This window comes from Euprymna scolopes, chromosome 13, assembly GCF_053919585.1.
Source record: "Euprymna scolopes isolate OS-2025 chromosome 13, ASM5391958v1, whole genome shotgun sequence".
In the NCBI taxonomy this organism is placed as follows: domain Eukaryota; kingdom Metazoa; phylum Mollusca; class Cephalopoda; order Sepiida; family Sepiolidae; genus Euprymna; species Euprymna scolopes.
The window spans coordinates 97,063,444-97,084,383 of NC_136494.1; the positions used below are offsets into that span (position 1 = coordinate 97,063,444).

Below are 20,940 nucleotides of genomic sequence, written 5' to 3' on the forward strand. Positions count from 1 at the left end.
AAGGAACCATACAATTTTATAAAGATATTTTTTAAATAATTATCCATATACAAGGGTTGTTCCAAAAATAAAGCCTCCTATTTTTTTTTAACTCCAAAAGTTGAAAAGCTACAAAGACGGGATTGGTACCATTAAAAAGAGCAACCTTTTGTGCTCTAGAATTTATTTTTCTACATAGTCACCATCATTCTCAGTGTACTTTTGCTAGGAATTCAATGATACATTACTGTTTCTTACACATGCCCATGATAGGAGTTGCTTTCTTAGTTCTCATCGACAATACTTACAACAAAAAAAAACAAAAAAAAACTTTCAGATTATGAATGCATAAGTTCAGTAATCATAACAATGCAATTTACAATCCTCTCTGATCCATTCAGGCAGAATAAAAATAGGAGGCTTTACTTTGGGAATGCCCTTTCATGTGTTTGTGTGTGTGTGTGTGTGTGTGTGTGTGTGTGTATATATATATATATATATAAAGAACAAGTAGTTAATAAAACATGTTAAAAAAGAGTTAAAAACATATTTAATTTTAAAAAAGAAGCACAAAATAAGTGGATAGTTATTAATCTGCGGAGTTTCAAAGAAATACTTTCCTTCTCATCAAAGGGTAGGAATTAGCAAAATGCGGGCTCAGATTTTGCTTGCAAAATTATTTAAAGAAACTACAAGTAAGTCATAGATCTTACTTGGTAACAAATAGTGAAGCAGAGGGAATATGGTGAAGAAAAAGGTGATTTCACATGAATGGATAGTCTGGTGAAGGGTAAAATATCCAATAACGGTAAAATCCAAAAATCTAAAATCCCAAAAAGTTGGTTAAATTTCCATTTCCACAAGTAAAATCCAAGGGAATCGCATAATTGGAAGATGATCCAAAGTAATCCAATAGGCATAAATCCGTGGAAGAATTCACAAATGGATACAAGGAAAAGGGAATGAGTGTGTGTGTGTGTGTGTGTGTGTGTGTGTGTGTGTGTGTATATATATACTAGCAAAAGTACCCGTCGTTGACTGGGTTCAAAAACAGCCTACAGAAAATGGACTCTGATTTATGAAAGTATCATAGGTTATGAAAAGGAAGAGTTGTAAAGAGATAGCTTCGAATTTGAGGTATCAAAACCAAAGCAAAATATGATGAAAGTAAAAATATAATAGATAAACCCCATAATTTATTATACCATACCTGTTCACACTGAAACACTATATTCTGTGGATCTATATTAAAAAACCTTGTTAAACTTTGTGACATATTTCCATTCTATGGAAGTCCGGCGCGAACGAACACCCCATAATTTTATTATACCATATTTCTTCAAACTGAAACATAATTATCAAAGTATACTTATGCAGATAGATATCAAAAGTCTTTATTAAAGTTTGTGCCTATTTCCATTCTATGGAGGCCAGGTGCGACGCAGACCCCACAATTTTATTATACCTCCCTATTTAAGTTAAAAATACTTATCAAAGTATTATTATGTACATCTATATCAAAAACACTTGTATACTTTTTTTTTAAATTTTTAAATTTTTTATTTCCATACTTTGTGAACCAAGTGTGAACGCAGACCCCACAATTTTAGTGAATCATTATGCCAGATCAAACATACCCATTCCTGTGTCTCGATACATCTTCTATCATTATATGTGATCAATTTTCTACAATAGTCAACCATATAGGAGCCTATTTGTGACCAGACACACACACAGACGTTCAGCTTTATATTATAGATATATATAATCTTTGTTTAAGTAAAATAATAATTCACCAAATGGAAAAATTTTGCTACACTTTTGTTCTCTTAAAAACATTAAAATCAATATATACATTCTACTAAACCTTATGCCTAGACTCCTTATTTCAGTTTTAATCCAAATTTATGAAAATTTATTTTATTTTATTTTTTTTAATTACATTTTCACCCCAAACAAGGCACATCACCACTTTGATGTAGGGGGCTACTATCAAGGACATAAGCTACAGGGGTACTATGTAGGGAGTTGGGCAGCAAGATGTCGGTTCACGTTACACTTGAACTTCTGCATGTCAGTACAGTTGGGGAAGCACGGTCCCGGAAGGGAATTCCAAAGTCTAGTGGTTCTGGGGAAGAAACTACTAGAGTAGAAGGCTCTCTTACATCTAGGGATTTCTACTGTGAAAGGGTGGGATTTAGCTGCTTGTCGGGTCTATTTACGTCGCAGGGGTACAAGTGCTTGCAGTTCGTCAGAGCATTCACTGTTAAAGTACTTGTAGAACAGGCAGAGGGATGCAACATTTCTTCGATGAGACAGAGGTATAAATAAAAAAAAAAATTGAAATCTCAAAAATCTTGTGTATATGGTGTGTAATACCTCTAAATAATGCAAATCAGAAATATTTGAATTTTTAAATAGAAGTTTATTTGTCTTATTTCCCCTAACAATTCTGTATTATATTCAAAGAAACTGAAATTTAGGGAGTATTTACTAATTCATGTCTAATTATACTTACAGCTGAAATTTCATCATAACTAAAGGTATCTGAATCTTCCAAAAAAAACAAAAAACAAAACAAAACCTTCCAACTACTTTTTATCTTATTTGCATAAAATTAAACTAAATATAGTCCACATTACTACAGTGTTCTAAAACTCATAATCAGTTAATTAGTTTAGTTCATCCCCTACACAAACATATCTAAACGAATAAAGGCAAAAGTTTTTTTCATCTATTCTAACTATATTAACATTAAAACAATTTATGCTTATTTAATTCTGTATAGTATATTTTCATCAATTATGATTAGGGCTGTGACAACAGCATATTCTTATTATGGTTTTGACTCTTGAGTATATATCCGTTAATATCTTATGTTTTTATATAGACTGATTGTGGTTCTCGGTTGATTAAATGTGTCTTGAGTCAAAAGAATATTCCGTTGTCACAGCTTTAGTTATGATACATTCCTCCCAAGCATTAATTTCTCATTTTGAGGTGAGACAGTATAATCATTTGTTTTTCGTGATATCATCGACTAGGATTTTTTTTGTATATGTGTAGGAGGATGTGTAAGTATACTATCTGTTATGTTAGGACATCATGCATCCAAGCATTAACTTCTATTTTTGGGGAGAAAGAAAAGTGTTCGTTAGTTATAATATTATCCTCTAAATCATTACCTCCTCTTTCGGGGTTCAGTGTATATAGTTCATTTATCATGATATCATTTTTTCAGCCTAGCAAAATTATGCAACCAAAACTAGCATATATTTACTCAAATAAACATGCGTATGTAATTTTATGATGGCTTGCATAACTTTTAGAGGTGTAACAGATTTTTTCTTAAGAATTTATTTCTTATTCCATCTTATAATTTTATTAACTTTATTCAATTTCATCAAGGAATATTTTGGGACAAACATTTTTTTTCTTAATCTAACATTTTATAATATTCAAATTTTGTTGGAGATTTGAATTTAAAGAAAAAGCATTTTTTATTTCATTGGAGAAGACTAAATTGAATATAAAAAGTTCATTAAATGTATCAAATAGTTTGTTCTTCAAGAAATTGTTTATTTAATGTATATACATATGTAATTTAAATTTTTTTTTTTCAGGGTTCCACTGTTGATCGGCAAGCGAGTGACAAAGAGAAGGTAATACATCTGCAACATACACATAACTCTCAGTGCAGTTAGCCAAGATCAAAGTGTAGTATCTATTCTTCAGATGCTGCACTTCAATTTCTTGTCTCTCAGTGGAAGAAAAATTCATGACTGAGATAATTTTTAATTTTTGTTCCTTTTCTCCACGTTAAAAAAGAACCCTGGTGTTTAACTCTGTCATGTGGGGAGACATTGTAAATAGGAACTCTCACTACAATTAGAAAAAACATAACTGTTATCTCTTCAATTCATGTATGGGTGCTAGGCCATAATCTTCACTTCCCAAGAAAAAGCAAAAATAAAGCAAATTTGAGTTTTTCCAAGAACCCCCCCCCTGTCCTGCAAAATAGCATTTAAAGATTGTTTATCATTTAGCTATAACATTTGATTAAAATATTTTTTAAAAATAAAACTACTTGATCAAATTAAATGATTTTTAGTATGCAACATTTTCTTTTCATCATAATTCTTTATTTTTAGTATATTTTTTTATGGTTGTCAAGAGGAAGGAGTTATCGACTGGCACTCATGTGCTTATTAAAGATATACCTTTACAACAACTGTTACAATAACATTTTGTTATTAGTTGATGATGAATAAACTGAAGACAAAAATTTTTTTGTTTTTTTTTTTCAAATGATCAGGAAAATAAAGACTTTTAACTAGACTGGAATATTGTAATATATTTTATCATTGCATAAGGGTCTATTCATTTGGAGAATTTAAAGACAAACTTTCTCTTCCAAGAATATCTATACAAAATAGTGTTTTTTATTACTGTTACATAAATGCAACCTTTGGCAATATCTATAACAGGCCTGGCATCTGTAAATAGGGTCAATAAAATGAAGGCTGGTATGACGACACCTACTGAAGCTGAATAAGTTGAGTATACGTCGAAACAAAAGCAAACGCATAAACATATGACTTATCAAGATCTTAGTGTTTTTATTTGTTGATATACAATTTTGTGAAATAATTTTTTAATTATATATATTACAATTATATATATTTTTACTAACTGTACTTACTCAGCGTTGTCTATGATGCGGTGAAGCAGTTTATTTTTTAATGCTTATTTGTTCGCACATTTTAAAACTTATACAGAAAAAGAAATAAAATTTTAGTTGTAAGGTAGACAACTGTTATATTCTCCAATGTAATTTTTTATTTTTAGGTTATTAATGTTTCATATAACCAGTTGTTTTGGCAGGACAAAATAATTTTTTTGTATATAAATTGTATTATATTGCCAATAACAAATGAAAAGCATTAACAAAGTTTAATTTGTCAGCTTAAAGTCAATTCGGGTTTGACTTTGAAAATCTAATAAGATAATTTTATGATTTAGATGCTTTTAACTTTAAATAAACTCATTATTTTTGACAAATCATATAAAAATATTTATAATTTGTAATAAATAAAGTATATTTTTTGTGAAGTTATTTTAGGATAGAAGAAGATTATTTCTGTTCTTTATACATTTATGAAGATATGCCAACGATTTTTGCTTCCTAAATAATTATTTAATAAGGATTTGTTTTCTCAAATGATCACTGTTATGAAAGCTTCTTATAGGTGTTGTCTTGCTTCACTTTTATTTCTTGAATTCAACTTTAAAATAAAATATCTTTATTAAGATTTTCTTTATAAATTAAAAGTTTGTTGTTGTTTTCTTTTAGGCTAAAGATCTACCGACACTAAAAGATAACGATTTTGTAAATGATGGTGTGATAATTCATATTGGAAGTACTGAAAAGGAGAATTTCATGAAAAAATTGAATGCTGATACAGAGGTAAGTATCACTAGAAACACAAGCAATTTCCTTCTGAAATCATTTTACCTTCTCAGGGAAAGGTGAATTACTGCCTTATAAGAAGAAAAATGTATGTTCTGTTATTTTTCATAAATATAATACAACAAATGTGACTGAATATAAATGCTGATGGGTACAAAAGTTTTAAATCTAATAAAACTCATCTTGCTTCTTTGCTCTTTATTGGAAATTGTGAGAAATAGAATGATATCTCAATATAAGTTTTAGTTTTTGAAAAGTTGCCATTCATTCTTTATAGATTCATCCATTTTTAAGTAAGTGCATATATTACTTTGATGATAATCATTCATTTTCTTTATTTGCACTTTCTCCCGATTCTATCAGATTAAGCTGTCAGAGAATACTGGCATTCTGACTTAAAATGCACCAAACATTGGTGTTATTGTATTTTTTCTTTCCCTTTGCAAAACTCGTGTTCTGCAAAGCAAAAAAAAATAACAATCTTCCCCTATAAAACAACCAAATGCCATAAATAAATATTTAAAGAAATAAAAAATTTAAAGCATAAAAGCAGTTTTTTTTACAAAGATTCAGCATTAACTCTAAATATTTGTCGTAAATCAAAAATCACCAAAACAAACCAAATCGCTCTTCAACTCGTCTTGCAAATACTATTTTTATCCACTTTTCATCACGCTGTCTTTTTAAGTAAGGTCTATTTCTAAGTGGATCTCTGAATTTTATAATATTCCATTAAATAAACAATGTGCTCTAAGAAAAGTATATTAAAAAATCTACACGTGTTTCTTTCTCACAGACTGTCTCTTCATATAACAAGAAATGTTTTAATATATGTTTTTTGCACAATATTTATTTGCGGTTTCTTAAGATGGTAATATTCTGTTACTATAGTCAATATGATTCTAATTCGATTTCATACTAACTTATTATTGTGTTGAAAAATATTTTAAATTGTAATAAAACAAATATTTTTTTTTTAAATTTTCAAATTACTAATTTGAAACAATCAATTTTTCAAAACGAAATCAAAGTTATCTTCTCTTGGCAATTACTAAATATTATTTGCCTTTGTACAAACTTTCAAAGTGATAAACATTTACAAAGTTTTTTCCAAAAAATGAGAAAAATTTGTAAATTAAAAAAGATTGTTTTTACTAAAATATGAAAATATTAAAATTGGTATTAAAGCTCTTGGAAGTATTATTAAAAATATTAACACTTTGAATAAGCAGACAAAATTGCTTTTGGAACATGTTAAGATGAAAAAAAATTATTAGAAGAAAACATTTAAGTTTCTTTTTCCTTTTTTTGTCCTTTTAAAGTTGAAACAGTTTTTATTAATTTTGGACTGTATCAGATCCATCATCAGTGAACGAAAAAGTTAATTAGCTTGTTTTTTTTTTGTTGTTTTTTTTTTTTCCCTTGCAAGTAAAATTTGTTTCCTTTGTGTTCTGCCAAAGGCGTATTATTGTTGTTAAACACATGGGATGTTATGGAACTCATCTGTGTTACTTTTTTACTCTGCATAAAATTAATGTACAATAATAAGAATTCTTAATTAACATCATTCAACTAATCGGGTTTCTTGGATTAAGAATCCTCATTCACTGTTTATTTACTTGTATTGAGAAGAGCATTTTAATAGTCTTTAAGTGAATATTAGCTTTCATAGGTGTAAGCATGTCTAATTTTAAGTTAAAAAAAAATTATAACAAAAAATATCTTAATATTTATAATGAAAAATAAATCCTCTTTACAGTTAGTTCTAGAAAATAAAAAAAAATAAAATAAAAAAATTGACTGTAAAATTACTGAATATATTTATTTCTTTATTTTTTGCATAAAAAAGTTGCATCCTGTAATGTTTGTTTACATTTATCATTTTTGTGCAATTGGTTTAACAACAAAATTTTTTTTTTTTTTTTTTTTTAAAGACATAGTCCCAAACAAACACATGCACACAAACTCAGACCTGCATGAACTATAATAAGAACCATTAGCGACGCTCAGTGAGAGAGAGGGTGAGGGGGAAGAGTAACTTCTTTACAAACAGTATTAATTTAGCCGATTTTCTTTTTGTATGTAAGTATAGTGTTTTATAAATAATAAATCGATGGAAAAATAAGAAAAAATTGAATAGAATAAACCAAAAAATTTAGTGGAAGATCAATGATAATTCAGAAGGAAGAAGGAAATGAAGAAATTTGAAAATGTTGTAGGATAATTTAAAAAAAAAAAAATAGTTTTGTAAACTACTCTTGCAGAGGTTGAACCGGATCATCGGGATTTTTTTTGTTAATTATGGTTTGGGATTGACTGGTAGTCATCGGATGAAGCTGAGCAAAGTAACAGACACAGAAGAAATGCCAAGCTAACTAAAATAAAAAAAAAAAAAAATAACAATGTACTGTAAATTTACTATATATATATATATATATATATATATATATATTACTCATGAAAAGTTGCATTCTGAAATGTTTTTTTACACACACATACAATTGTAGTGATCTAAGCATTAATTGAAATTGACATCGTGCAAAGTAATGTTTATTAGTGTCGTCAAATTATAATTTCAGCGACCGTTTGTTTATAAAAAGAATTGGATTCCGAAATATGAGAATTTGTAGGGCTCTGCCAATCAGAATGAACAGAATTTGGCGAGGGTGCCTTTATTATTTATGAATCTGAAATTGAAAAGATTATGTTAGGTATATGCATGTAATAGCCAGTTATGATAGATGGAATCACAGAATCTGCAGAACGTGTAGAATTCTTCCCAGTGACAACTGGGAGCAGTGGTAGGACTAAATATTTAGAGAGAAAAATATGGACTATTCCTCTATAGATGTTGCGACTAATGGTGGTGCTCGTAGGATGCAATGTAGTAGTTTAATGATGTTTGAAAACTACAAAAGATAGTGGCTATTAGCCTAGATGTATTGAATTTGTATGTGGTATCTGTTATTGCAAACCTACGATACTTTGGTTCAGAGAGGAATTTCTGCAGTCATTTTATTATATGTGAAGATATATATAGAGAGATTATGTTGCTTTTTAAAAATAAAATCTATTTTCCGAAATGTAAATAAAAATAGAAAATATTTAATATTTATTACGCTTATTTTATTCAAATTAAACGGTAAACAATGTTTTGATGATTTAATCTCTTTATCTCTTTTCTTTTCCATTCAATATTTATTTATGAAAAAATAAAACATTTAATAATTCCTGTTCATTTCACCTATTAAATTATTAAATTTATCAATTAAAAAATTTGCATGTTGCTACATGGGAGAAAAAAAAAGATGGAAATTAATTTATTACAGAAACCTAAAAAGTATCAACTTTTGTCATCAATCTCTGAATCTACTGAAAGCTTATTTCGTCCCAAGGCAAATCCAAGTGTATTTTATTGCAATAAATTTATGCTTTCTTGGAAATCATTCATGAAATATCTAACCTCAGCAGGGATATCTGTTTCATGCCCCTCAAGGGAAGCTACTTTTGATCAACAAGTTTATCTCCCCTGAATCAAATTGGCAATTCTGTTGCTTGTATATGTTGAAACACTAAATACAGAAATTTTCAATGCTATGTTAAGCAGTGCATGATGATCATGTTCGTTACACAATAATCTCTATTATTATATAAAAGGAACTTTGTGTGTTAATTCATTCCCTATAGACTCTGCAACTGCTGGACCGATTTTTATAAAATTTCACACTAATGTACTTCATGTATCTGGCAGTGTTCTTAGATTGTATCTGAATGTTTTCGATAAGTATTGATAATCGATAATTGAAAAAATCTGATGAAAGAATGAACAAACCATTTTGACTAAAGCTAGCACCTTATACAGCCTAACATCGCAAATGCATTTGAAAAGTTTTATTACCACACAAGTAGAAAGCCCAGTATATATAATCAACAATAGGTTCTTTGATATGACAGGTGCACATTTGAAATGATGTAGTACCACCCTGAGCAGGTTCTCGTTATACACACAGACAAGAAAATGTGCTCTAACCCTAAGTCCTGGTGGGTACACTTTTATCTTTGTCTAATGTTGGATTCTTCAAGAGTGACAACTCATGGGTCATTGGAACTACCACGTTAATACCCAAAGTACACAAAACATACATGATCCTAAGTCCATGTGGCAATACCTTTTGCACTCTGGTTGGCCGTTCGTTGGTTTGACCCGTTCCTTTTCATAGATGCTCTAGTGTTGCTGGTATATCGCATTTCTCAGTGCAGTCTAGGTTGGTTATCGGCACTGTAATTAACTGGGTTTTCAAATCAAGCAATTTAAAAACTCAGATCATTTTTTTTATAAGCGAGAATAATTATTCAAAAGATATTCAGGGCACACTTTGTGCAAAGGAAAGTTAATTCTTCGGGTTCTTCATGGTTTCATGATGCAGGATGTTTTCAACTTTGGTTCGTTCAGACAGCTTCTTAGTCGGGAGCAAGAGTTTTTCAACTTAGCTCTTCTGGGGAGGTTTCTGGCTTCTGGGCAGGTGTCCAAAACAATGCATACTCTTTGATGCCAGCAAGCAAATCTTTTCAATTTCTAAAACAGAATTTTTTTTTTAACCCTAATTCTGACCACCATCTCTTAGCATTTCCTCCTCTGTCATTTGGAGATTACTCTTTTTGTTCTCTATCTTAAACCATATTTCTCGTTAGTTCTCTTTTTTCTTTTTCCTTCTTTCTCTCTCTTGAACCCATTTGCTTCAAAGAAACTTTATCAGCTATGCCCTTCCATCTTTGAGTTTAATTTCCATCACTTACGTGGTGGTTCAACACTTAAAATAAAATATGTGGCCCAATGACAATATCTTTGTAGATATCAGGGTAGACTTCTCGTTACCAATGTCAATTTCACTTTGCTGAGAAATTGCCTCTCTGTCCACCATATTGACAAAAAAAGAAAAAGAAAAACAAACATATTCCAGGGTTTTGGAGAAAAGAATGAATTTCTTAAACCTTTTTTCAAACACCTACCTAACCCTTAGCTGTAGCTGGGTGAATTGGTGTTACCCAGGTATGCAACATCATTACAATGAATGTTTCTGTTTAGAACACAATATATTGTGGACTAAGTCACTGTGGGAAGACATGTGAAGCTTCCTCCTGGTGCACTGATGGGTCCCCAATTAGAGCAGAGCAGGCATTCAATCAATTTTATTGAAAAATGGGCGATTTCACCGATTTCGATGACAATAAAATATGTGAGTGTGAAACATTTGTTGGTCATCATTCAATCCCCAACAACATCAGGTCTCCCTGCTAGTATATATTTTAAAACTCCTTCACCCTAACACCAGCAGAAAATATGTAGAGTTTAAATCCAATTGGATCTTTTAATGTTTACACACGAAATAGCTTTCAAAAAGCTATGAACCATCGTGTTCTTCTAATTGTACTATACATTTGGACAATTATCAAAGTACTGTAATAACAACTGCTGTGTATCTGTATATTTATTTTTATATCTAGTGTTGCTTGTCTGTAATTTGTTAAGTGACATTTTATAACATTTCACATCATAGAGAAAATTTATATTTTCTTTGCTTTCATATTTGTCACAAAAAAAATAAATGAAATAATTTCTTTTTTCTATCTTTCCGTCTTTCTTAAAATTCACAAAGAAAAAGAATAATAAAACATGAGGATTATTTCTAGTTTCTTAATGTAAAACACCTGTAAGCCACAATCGTGATGAATCCAATTCAATTATGTGTATAATGTGAATAGTCAATTGCTTGAATAGAAATAAATTTTATTATGTTAAATTAAAATTCACCTTTTTTAAATGCTTAATTCATTCATTCAAAGATAACATTTTTTGGTGTTTATTCAAGTGAAATATGGCAGTTCAACATTTTTAAATTTTTAAAATGAAGATTGGTTATTCATATTATTTGGATTCTTTGGACTTCATCTCAAGATGAAAACGATAGTCCGAAGAATTCAAATAATACAGATGGCAGTTTAAATAAAATTACATAAAAAAATTATGACTATTTTTACTCAGCTGGTGAAAAGAATATTAGTGTACATAAAAAGCAAACTATGGAAAATTATCGAGTGGAGAATTTTAATAAAAAATAAAATGAATTTACTATCCAGAATTCAAATTTCAAATGACAATCCAGCATGTTGGCTTTCTTTTAGAAGAAGGGAGATAATCTTCTACGACAAGCTAGCTTTATCGTTCAGAGTTTGTGGACTTGGAATAATAAATCCATTTAATTTTTTATTAAAATTCTATTTTGCATAATTCTTTGTGAATGGTGATATTTTCCGCTGTTAACTATATTCTTAAATTTTATTTTATTTTGAAATGTTATCTTTCACTTTAGTTTCAATCACCCATTTTTGCAACATTTACTGGTACTCGGATGTTATGGTGATAGCTTCACATTTTTGATGATCACCTTATGAAAATACAATTACCATAAATTTCTTTACTTTATTTTTTATTTATTTTTGTTGGAGAATTTCATTAAATAGCCCCCCCCCCTTCCACATACACAATAAAATCCATTTGGAACTAGCAGAGCTATGTGGAATTTCTCGGGGGGGGATATGAATAGCAAAAATGGAAGAGTTTTTTTTTTTTCTTTTTTCTTTTTTTTTTATGTACTCAACATTTTTCTTTCCAAACTTATCTCGGCGCTGTTTTACAGTGTATCACTATGCAGAGGGATACAACTCTCATTTACTAAAAGATTTGTTCATTTTTTTTCATCTCGTAATTTAGGACGCGATATTTTTTTATTAAATTAAAACATTAAAAAAAAGCTGCAATGATTTTTTTTTTAAAATGTAACAAAGCTGATAAGATCAATAATACACAATGTAGTCTTTATGCGACTATTAAGACAATAGTTTCCTTTTTTCATATCATAACCTCTACAACTATCATCACATTACAGTAGAAAAAAAAGTTGCCACATCTTTAAAAATTTCATCCTTTGTATTTTTTTAGGTTAAAGATTATTTTTTAAAAACCTTACCATAACATTAACTTTTTAATTTAAAAACAAAAAGTTGCTGCAGTTTTATTTTTAAATGTTTTCATTTTTAATGCAAATATCATTTGTTGATTTTAGTATTGTAAATTATATGAAAACAGAAACGATTCTCTTAAGTCACATAAAGACTACATTTTGTATTATTAATGTTATCAACTTTGTTACATAAAAAAAAAAAATGATTGCAGCTTTCTTTTAATGTTTTGATTTAATAAAAAATATCCTGTCCTAAATTATAAGATGAAAAAATGAATGAATCTTTTAGTAAAAACAAGAGTTGTCTCCCTCTGTATAATGACAACCTGTAAAACAGCGCCCTTATCTCTACCACTTTTCACCTGATTGCTCTCCCCTTCTTCCTATCCCTCTCTCTAATTTCAATATTTTTTAAACCACTATCAATAAAAATGAACAGTAAATTGTACAGTAATTTGGTTTCTGGTGACCTTCAATATATTGACATCACACTGAATCGGATGTGAAATTTATAAGTGTATCTTGTGTAGCTTCTGTATGTATATAATGGCCAAAATCAGTATGAGAAGGTCTTGTACTATGCCCATTGCTGGCTTCAAATAGTTAAAATTATATTGCCAAGGAATTTTTTTTTTTTTTTTAATTTTTACTTTAAATAAAACTGAAACTGTTAACAATTGTTAAAAAAAAAAAGCTTCCATGCAGTGAGCAAACTCTTTAGTATTTTGTGTTTGTGATATTGAGTTCATCATTCAATATATAGACACTAATTTCATTCCTGGGTAGCACTAGATACCTCTGCTAGTATAAATTAAAGGGAAAACACAGATCCATACAAATAAAATTCTGATGCTCTGAATCCTTTGATATAAGATACATCTCTATGAATGCATTGTATGAAACAAAATGCAAGGTTGATGTGTTGTAAAATAAGAACTCATTCCTATGCATATGTGAAAAACTTTTCTATTATTTCAGTTTCTATCCAGTTTGCATCTAATGGATTACAGCTTGATTGTTGGAATCCACGACTGTGAAAAAGCAGAACAAGAAGCCCTTGAAGCACAACAGCAAGCAGAGTCAGAGGCTGAAAATGGAGATAATGCAGAAGGAGAGACTGAGGACGGGTTAGAAGACGACTACATCAGTGATGGGATTGTCAATGTACCAACTCCACCTGACAGTCCACAAGCTTTTATTAACCAACCGTTCAGTGGTGAAGTTGATCCAAAGATTGAGATATTTGCCATTAAAAGTGGAAATGGTAAGTTTTATATTCAGTTGAAATAATTACAAAGAAGCTTCAATAATGCACTGATTTATTTATTTATATATGATAATATTTTTAAGTATTAATAATTTTAAACTTATAGACACATTTCGAACTTCCATTCCCATCAATGTAGGAAATAATTACTCCCAATTGGGGGATCCAAACCCAGTCATAGTCATCCTTGACTCTATAAGCTAGTATTCATCCTCCAGGCTACTGGTAATTAGCACAAGAATTAAGGGAAATGAAGTTTTATTAATATTGGTTAGGTGGGTATAAACAGTAAACAGTCAGATAGCATTCAACAATTGATTTTGGAATACTGTGTTCAGCTAAGGTTGACTACCTTTTTTTACAGAGGGTTCAACTTTTTTTTTTTTTTTTTTTTAAAGCAGTCTTATAATAATATTTTAAAATAAAGATTGATAATTATTTTTAAACCTACAGACACATGTTTAGAACTTCTGTTTTCAACAGTCACTGCCACTATGTATGTGTAAACAAGAATGAATGATGAAAATAAAAATTAAGTCAATTAGAATATCAATTCATCAAATATTTAAAACAAGGAATAATTTTTTTTTTAAATTCTTAACGTATTGATTTTCAAAGATATCCTCTTTTCATCAGGGAATAAAAAATCAGTAACAAATGTATAAATTTAGAGATCTATAAAAGCATTTCTTTCTTTTTTTTTTTTTTTTTTTTTCGTCAAGGTAAAAATCCAAATGATCAGACAAAAGAATAAAGATAAGTCGTTGAAGTTATAATCCGCAGAGTCTAAATGACATAATCCAAGGTAAAAGGTCAGTTAATAAAAGAATCACGACCAAAGAGTTTGTAGAAAATCAAGATATGGATAAGGTTCTTGCCATTCATAGCGGTTCCTGGTAAGCAATGAATTTTGAAAATAGTATCCAACAGAAAAGGAATAATACCAGTCTCAGGACAAATAAAATGAATTCCCAGAACAGAAGTTTTTCACCAACAAAGATTAAAATCAGTATATTATGCTACTAGACATAATTCCTAGAATCCTTATTTCAATTTTGATCAAAATCCATTGCATGATTTTAATTCTAGAAAAGATATAGAAAATTTTAGGCTTATGCTTAAGGATTATTAAGAAGAGATTGACATTTGGAGAATTTTGCATACATTATCCACCCTTCTGTCTAGCAATTGTGTTCTAAAATTCATAATGACTGGTTAATTAGTTTGGAAGTGGATCCTATACATGGAAATATATAAACATATACACCTACCTAACTGTTTATAGATAGATATATAATCAGTATCGTAACTTGTAGTTTCAGTGGCAGTATCATATGCTTGAACAAACAATCATTCACACAGGTGCAACACATAATTTGATCGATGAGTTTAAGACAGGAAAAGAGTTCCTTCTTGTATAATACATTCACAGCAAGAATTTGTCCTCCTACCATAACCGCAACACACTTTCCTTTATATGCCCAACATCAAACAGAATTTATGTAAACCGTTTCTGTTCAAGTACTTACCATCTGCGTAAGACATTATCATGGAATTGCTTCCCTAATGGTTGTTTTCAAATCCAATGTAAATAAACACATATCATAAACTCTCCTCATCACTAATCAAATGTTGTTCCGTTTATTATTTTCAATCCTCTCATAACATCTTATTATTCAACTGTCAGTTGATCACTGTGTCCAGCACTTCACCTATGTCTTGAGAATATGTGATTTGTTTACGTATAGCTGAACTTGAAGCAGGTGTACTGAAAATACTCATCACTGCAAATGAAAGAAGTTTTATCGCTACTATTTTTTTCTATCTCCATTTGCCGATATCCACCTTTTAAAGCTAAACTGGAAAAATATTTGTTCCATTACCCTATTTTATAGAAAAGCTAATGCATCAGAGGTATTGAGTTGGGATTATAGTCTACCATAGTTTAATGTATATATCTGGATTATAGTCTTCCATAGTTTAATGTAAATATCTGGATTATAGTCTTCCATAGTTTAATGTATATATCTGGATTATAGTCTTCCATAGTTTAATGTATATATCTGGATTATAGTCTTCCATAGTTTAATGTATATATCTGGATTATAGTCTTCCATAGTTTAATGTATATATCTGGATTATAGTCTTCCATAGTTTAAAGTATATATCTGGAATATAGTCTTCCATAGTTTAATGTATATTCAAAATTTGCCACTACTCTGAACATGCCGTTTTTCTTCCTTATTGCTGATTAGTTCAATTATACCTTTGACAGCATTTTCTGGCTTTTGGCTTCAATATCTGCTTGCACTATAGTGTTGCTTTTTGCCTTTTGAGACCCTAGTGGTGGGTATCTACACTAGTCTGATAAACGTGACACTCCTGAATCTCTCTGTGCCTATAATAAGCTGATAATCTCTTATTAAAACTATTATTTGTTCATCTCCTTTTGAATGCTGTAGCAATTTCACATTCAAATGCTCTCATAGCAATGGCAAAGAAATATTTTTTGGACTTATTACAGAAATAGCAATATGCTAACGAGTTATTTCCCCTGATTTCTCAGTGAATAATACTGTCGTATGAGTGATTTCCCCTTGCGTTGGTGAATGATATTTTGTTGTTGACACTATTTTTTTAAATAAAAAAAAATTTGTATACCAATTTTTGACTAAAATGTCCTGTCCTAATAAAATATGAATACTATCAGAAATGATAAAAAAACTCTTACTTCCTTCGCCCACTGTAATATTGCATGAATTTTTATCACTTGCTCAAATATTTCCTTTTATGCCCATTTTATCAACTAGTGCTGCATTCATAGATCTTTTAAAGTTGTTTGTGATTATTAAACATCTGCAGTTGATTATTGCTACTGCGGAAATCGAACATCCATGAATATTGACTGATGTTTTTGCAAATTGGTTCCTTATCCCATTGAACCTTGTATATGTGATGTATTTGATTAATTATAGGCATTAGGATTGTAGCATCATTTCCAGTTCACACCATGCAGAAAATCCTCATCTGAGTGGGGGCCTATGGCAATTTATTTATTGTCAAAGAAATTAATTTGTTATGTCTTAAAAGGACTTAAAAAAATGGCGATTCAAATTAATTTTTTTCACTTAAAAAGTTTCTGATTTACTTATTAGAGATTCACAATCCTGCACTACCAGCATCTTACTATGAATTCTTTTTCAAAAAAAACATTTTTCTGGAGATTGTAGAATATCATTTCAGAACAATTTTTCTTTTAAGCCCAATAACTGACAAAGATGTTTGAATTATCTAATTATTGAATTCCATCAAAAAAAGATTGTCACTATTTAAATTGGTCGTTTTAAATTTAAGAAACGATTTTCAGAGTAAATTTGAGTTATTTTGGTTTATGCAATTTGTATAATAACTCCTGGTAGACTGTAGATATCTCCTCAACATATTAAGTATTAGTTTATCCAGCGATTTATGTGAAATAGTTAAATTATTTAAGTACTAGCCTTGCCCTGTCATGCGTTGCTGTGGCTCAATTTGGTGTAATGGAAAAGTCTAATAAAAAAGAGAAAATGCATGTTTCTTATATTCCTAGTACAGCAATCGACCCCCAGAAAAAAAAAAGAAACAAAAAAAAATATCGAAAATGTAAAAAGTGGTATTCTTTCAGTATGTAATGGTTTGGATATTTCAGTGTTTTTATTTAATGTAAAATGTTTAATCATCTCGAAGAACAAAGTGTTTATGTCTGTATTTGGAGAAGACAAATGGTTGCAGACTCTGTTGAATATGTTAACTTTGGGTAAATAAGTTAAAAACTATCTAAAACAGTGTCAGATATTTTTAGTTTGAACTGACTTTCGCAAACGTAACGTAATCAACGGTGTCCGCCAGCAGGTGTATGTTTGAAAGATACAGGTAGGTTTGACGAAAAAGTTGTGAGAAACCCGGTATGTAGCAAATGTAATTTCATCAATGAATAAGAAGCATTCGTAAATGCTATTTTAAACACGTACAGAATTCTTTAGTAAAGAAAAAGCAATCATATTTTTCTGATCTTAATCGGAGCTTCACCTGGTTCTTTATTTTGTTTTTGTTTTTCAATTTGAATGCAAGTAATTTCACGATATTGTTGCGTTGTAATAGTAATAATTTTTTTGTTTGTTTTTGATTTTCAAGTGTAATGCAAGTAATTTCATGATATGGTTGCGTTGTAATAGTAATAATTTTTTATTTTTTTATTTTCAAGTGTGATGCAAGTAATTTCACGATATGGTTGCGTTGTAATAATAATTTGTAAAAAATGAAAGCAGTAATAAGTGAAGCTCATAGTTAGATTGCTCAGTTGGAGTCGTCAAAACTGGAAGTATAAATTAGCAGTCTCGCAGTGTGCGTCTTACGGAAGGAAGAAATGCAAAACAAAAAAATCTAATCTTAATCGGACGTTTAGCGTGTTTATTCATTTTGTTTTTGATTTTTAAGTAAAATGCAAATAATATCACGGTATCGTTGCGTTCGAATAATAAATGGTAACAAAGAAATTGTTTGTTTATTTATATAGAAAAGTTTTTAGTGTGAAGTACTAATAAATAAAGCTCATAGTCAGATGCCGTGGTTAGAGTTGTCCAAACCGGAAGTAAAATCTGAGTAGTCATGCAGTTTGCGTTCTACGCTAAACGAAAAGCAAAAAGGCAAAAAAGATAAGGTTAATCGGACCATAATTTTTTTTTTTTATGGGAGAGAAGTGAAAAAAAAAAAGGAAAAAAAAAAAAAAAAGAGGAAAAAAATGGGTTTAATAACCCTTTACGATTCCAAACCGGTGTTTAATCCTACTGTTCCTTGTGGACGCGTTGTCAGCAGTATTAAGTGGTAGCAGGAGTAGTAGGAATTTAATAGAGAGAAAAGATTTTACAACCTCCATTGATTCTAACCGGTTTTGGCAGTGAACTCTCACCGGAAAAAATATAGGAATGTATGGTTATTGAGGAAGTGTAATGCTAATAGGCCTATAGCACACCTCAGATCCTGTGCTGCAGTTCGTGCACATTACATTTGCATTTAATGTCTTCATTTTTAATCCTATTAAGGTCAAACTCACACGGGGGGGGGGAAATGAGTTCATTTTATTTATATAGAGAAGATAATCATCTACAAATTAGACTTTTAGTTTATTTTCATAATAAAATTGATCGTTTCAAATTTACCCTATTTCCGAAGCAAGTTCAAATTATTGAAGTTTAAGTAATTTTAATAATGCCTAATAGACTGTATTGTTGCTAAGCGTTTGAAGATATTTAAAAATGTTTGCTAGTTTCAGCGTCCATCATATATTCAATTTCACATCTGTTTGACATGTTGGCATGTGTTGGATGGCTTTTAGAATATGACCTCCAAACTAATTTATCTTGGCCAGGTCTTTATTTATGCCTCTTTCTATCAAATCTATCCTTATCATTTTCAGGTTTGCTTTGACCTTTCCCTGCTAGCTGACCATGTAATCTCAACTGTTCTGCATTTCCTAAATCAAGCACTCTTACGCATTCTTTCAATGAAACCAAATTAATGAAGTTTCCTATTTTGCACCTATTATCCCCATATTCTCTAGATTTAATCTTCAGTTTTCACTTTCGTATATCATCACACTGCACACAAATATCTGATAGACTCTTCCTTTGATTAAAAGCAATAACGTTCTGGCGGATAATAATGAACTACACTTAATCCGTCCACTCCTCTTGCAATCACATCAGTGCTTCCTTGTGCTGCACATTTGTTAATATTATGCCCCAAATGATTTTCTACTAAAATCAGGTTGATTAGCTCTGGCCTTCTCCTGTGTAAAAACACCTTTGACTGTTGGAGTATTTTAATTTAATGGTATTACAAAGCTCTTAAAATTTTAAATCTGCTTCATTAACGATCCCTAATTTATGTCCAAAAAACGTAAAGTGATTGACTATAGTTGAAGATGATTCGAAGACTCCCTTTTTATTAGCTACTATACTGAAATGTAGGGAAGAGCGCCATTTTTGTCCCAGGATTATCCCACTTACCTTTGATGTTTTATCTTATAATACTGAATGGTTAGTGAGAGAGAATTTTGTAAGTCTTTATGACTTTGCCGATGATTGAACTCGAGTCTTCTGATCCATTATTGAACACTCACTATTATGCCAAAAGTTTATTTTCATTTTCTCTTTTCACTGTTTATTTCAGAAGACAAACAAGAAATTTATTTCCTAGCGATGGTGGACATTCTTACCAAATATGGCATGAAGAAACGGACAGCTCAAGCTGCCAAGACTGTCAAACACGGGGCGGGTGCTGAGATTTCTACAGTGCGTCCAGACCAGTATGCCAAGCGATTTGTGGAATTCATTGACCGTTCCATTGAATAAAAAAGAAATTAAAAATAATAAAAAATTGCGGGGGGAGGGGTACATTTTTAAAAAAAGAAAAGATACACAAAAAAAAAAAAAAAAAAAAAAGCAGCTCTCAGCCCAAAAGGGGGTCAAGGATTAATTGACTGCTGCTGCCACCGCTGCTGCCGCTACCAAAATGAAAAGAAGTGACCGTGACTGGCACACGCAACCACAACCACTTTTAATCCTTGACACATCTCCAATTTCTTCCTTTAGTCACTGCTATTATCAGACAAATTCTCCAGATATTATTAATGGCTGCTGATGCTTGCTAATCCCAGGGGGGAGGGAAAGGGTACATCACTTCCTTCTCTTTTTCTCCTCTTGCCAATTTGTCTAACTGTCCAAATTCTTCCATATTATTCTTTATTATATTGTTTGAATGTATGCATGGATTGATGTGCATATGAAAGTGGTTTACGTGACACCCAGTATGTTGATTTGTTTGTGATTAAGAATGAGGTGGGGTTCAAAGAGCAATACAAATGCTCCAGGCCAACTATTTAGGGGTTGCTATAAGAAGAGAGATTTTTTTTTTTTTTTTTCACTGAAGAACATTGCTATTATTATTATAGTGGGAAAGAGATCCCTCCCCCAAATCTAATCTCTATATCTCCTTACACTCACCCTACTCATTTTGCATAATCACCACTCTTACCCATTATCGGGTCTTGTATTATAAATTATTTAATGCTGACAGGGTTTTTATTTTTTTCTTAATGCTTCAATATTAAAGAAAATTATAAAAAAATATTCTCACAGATTAGTAAAGAAAAAAACATTTTG

The 20,940-nt window shown here is 30.4% G+C and overlaps 1 protein-coding gene across 3 annotated transcripts in view; it reads left to right on the top strand.

The window, feature by feature from the left end:
* The window catches only part of LOC145292097 (phosphatidylinositol 5-phosphate 4-kinase type-2 alpha-like), a 265,122-nt gene extending 244,776 nt beyond the window's left edge, over nucleotides 1-20,346 (top strand). For all 3 annotated transcript variants that reach the window (XM_080138179.1, XM_080138180.1, XM_080138181.1), the window contains exons 6-9: nucleotides 3,603-3,641; nucleotides 5,333-5,446; nucleotides 13,450-13,735; nucleotides 19,949-20,346. In XM_080138179.1, the coding sequence (XP_079994305.1) occupies nucleotides 3,603-3,641; nucleotides 5,333-5,446; nucleotides 13,450-13,735; nucleotides 19,949-20,130 (621 nt within the window). In that variant the 3' untranslated portion in view covers nucleotides 20,131-20,346. The remainder of the gene's footprint in view (nucleotides 1-3,602; nucleotides 3,642-5,332; nucleotides 5,447-13,449; nucleotides 13,736-19,948) is intronic.
* Nucleotides 20,347-20,940: the final 594 nt, after the last annotated feature.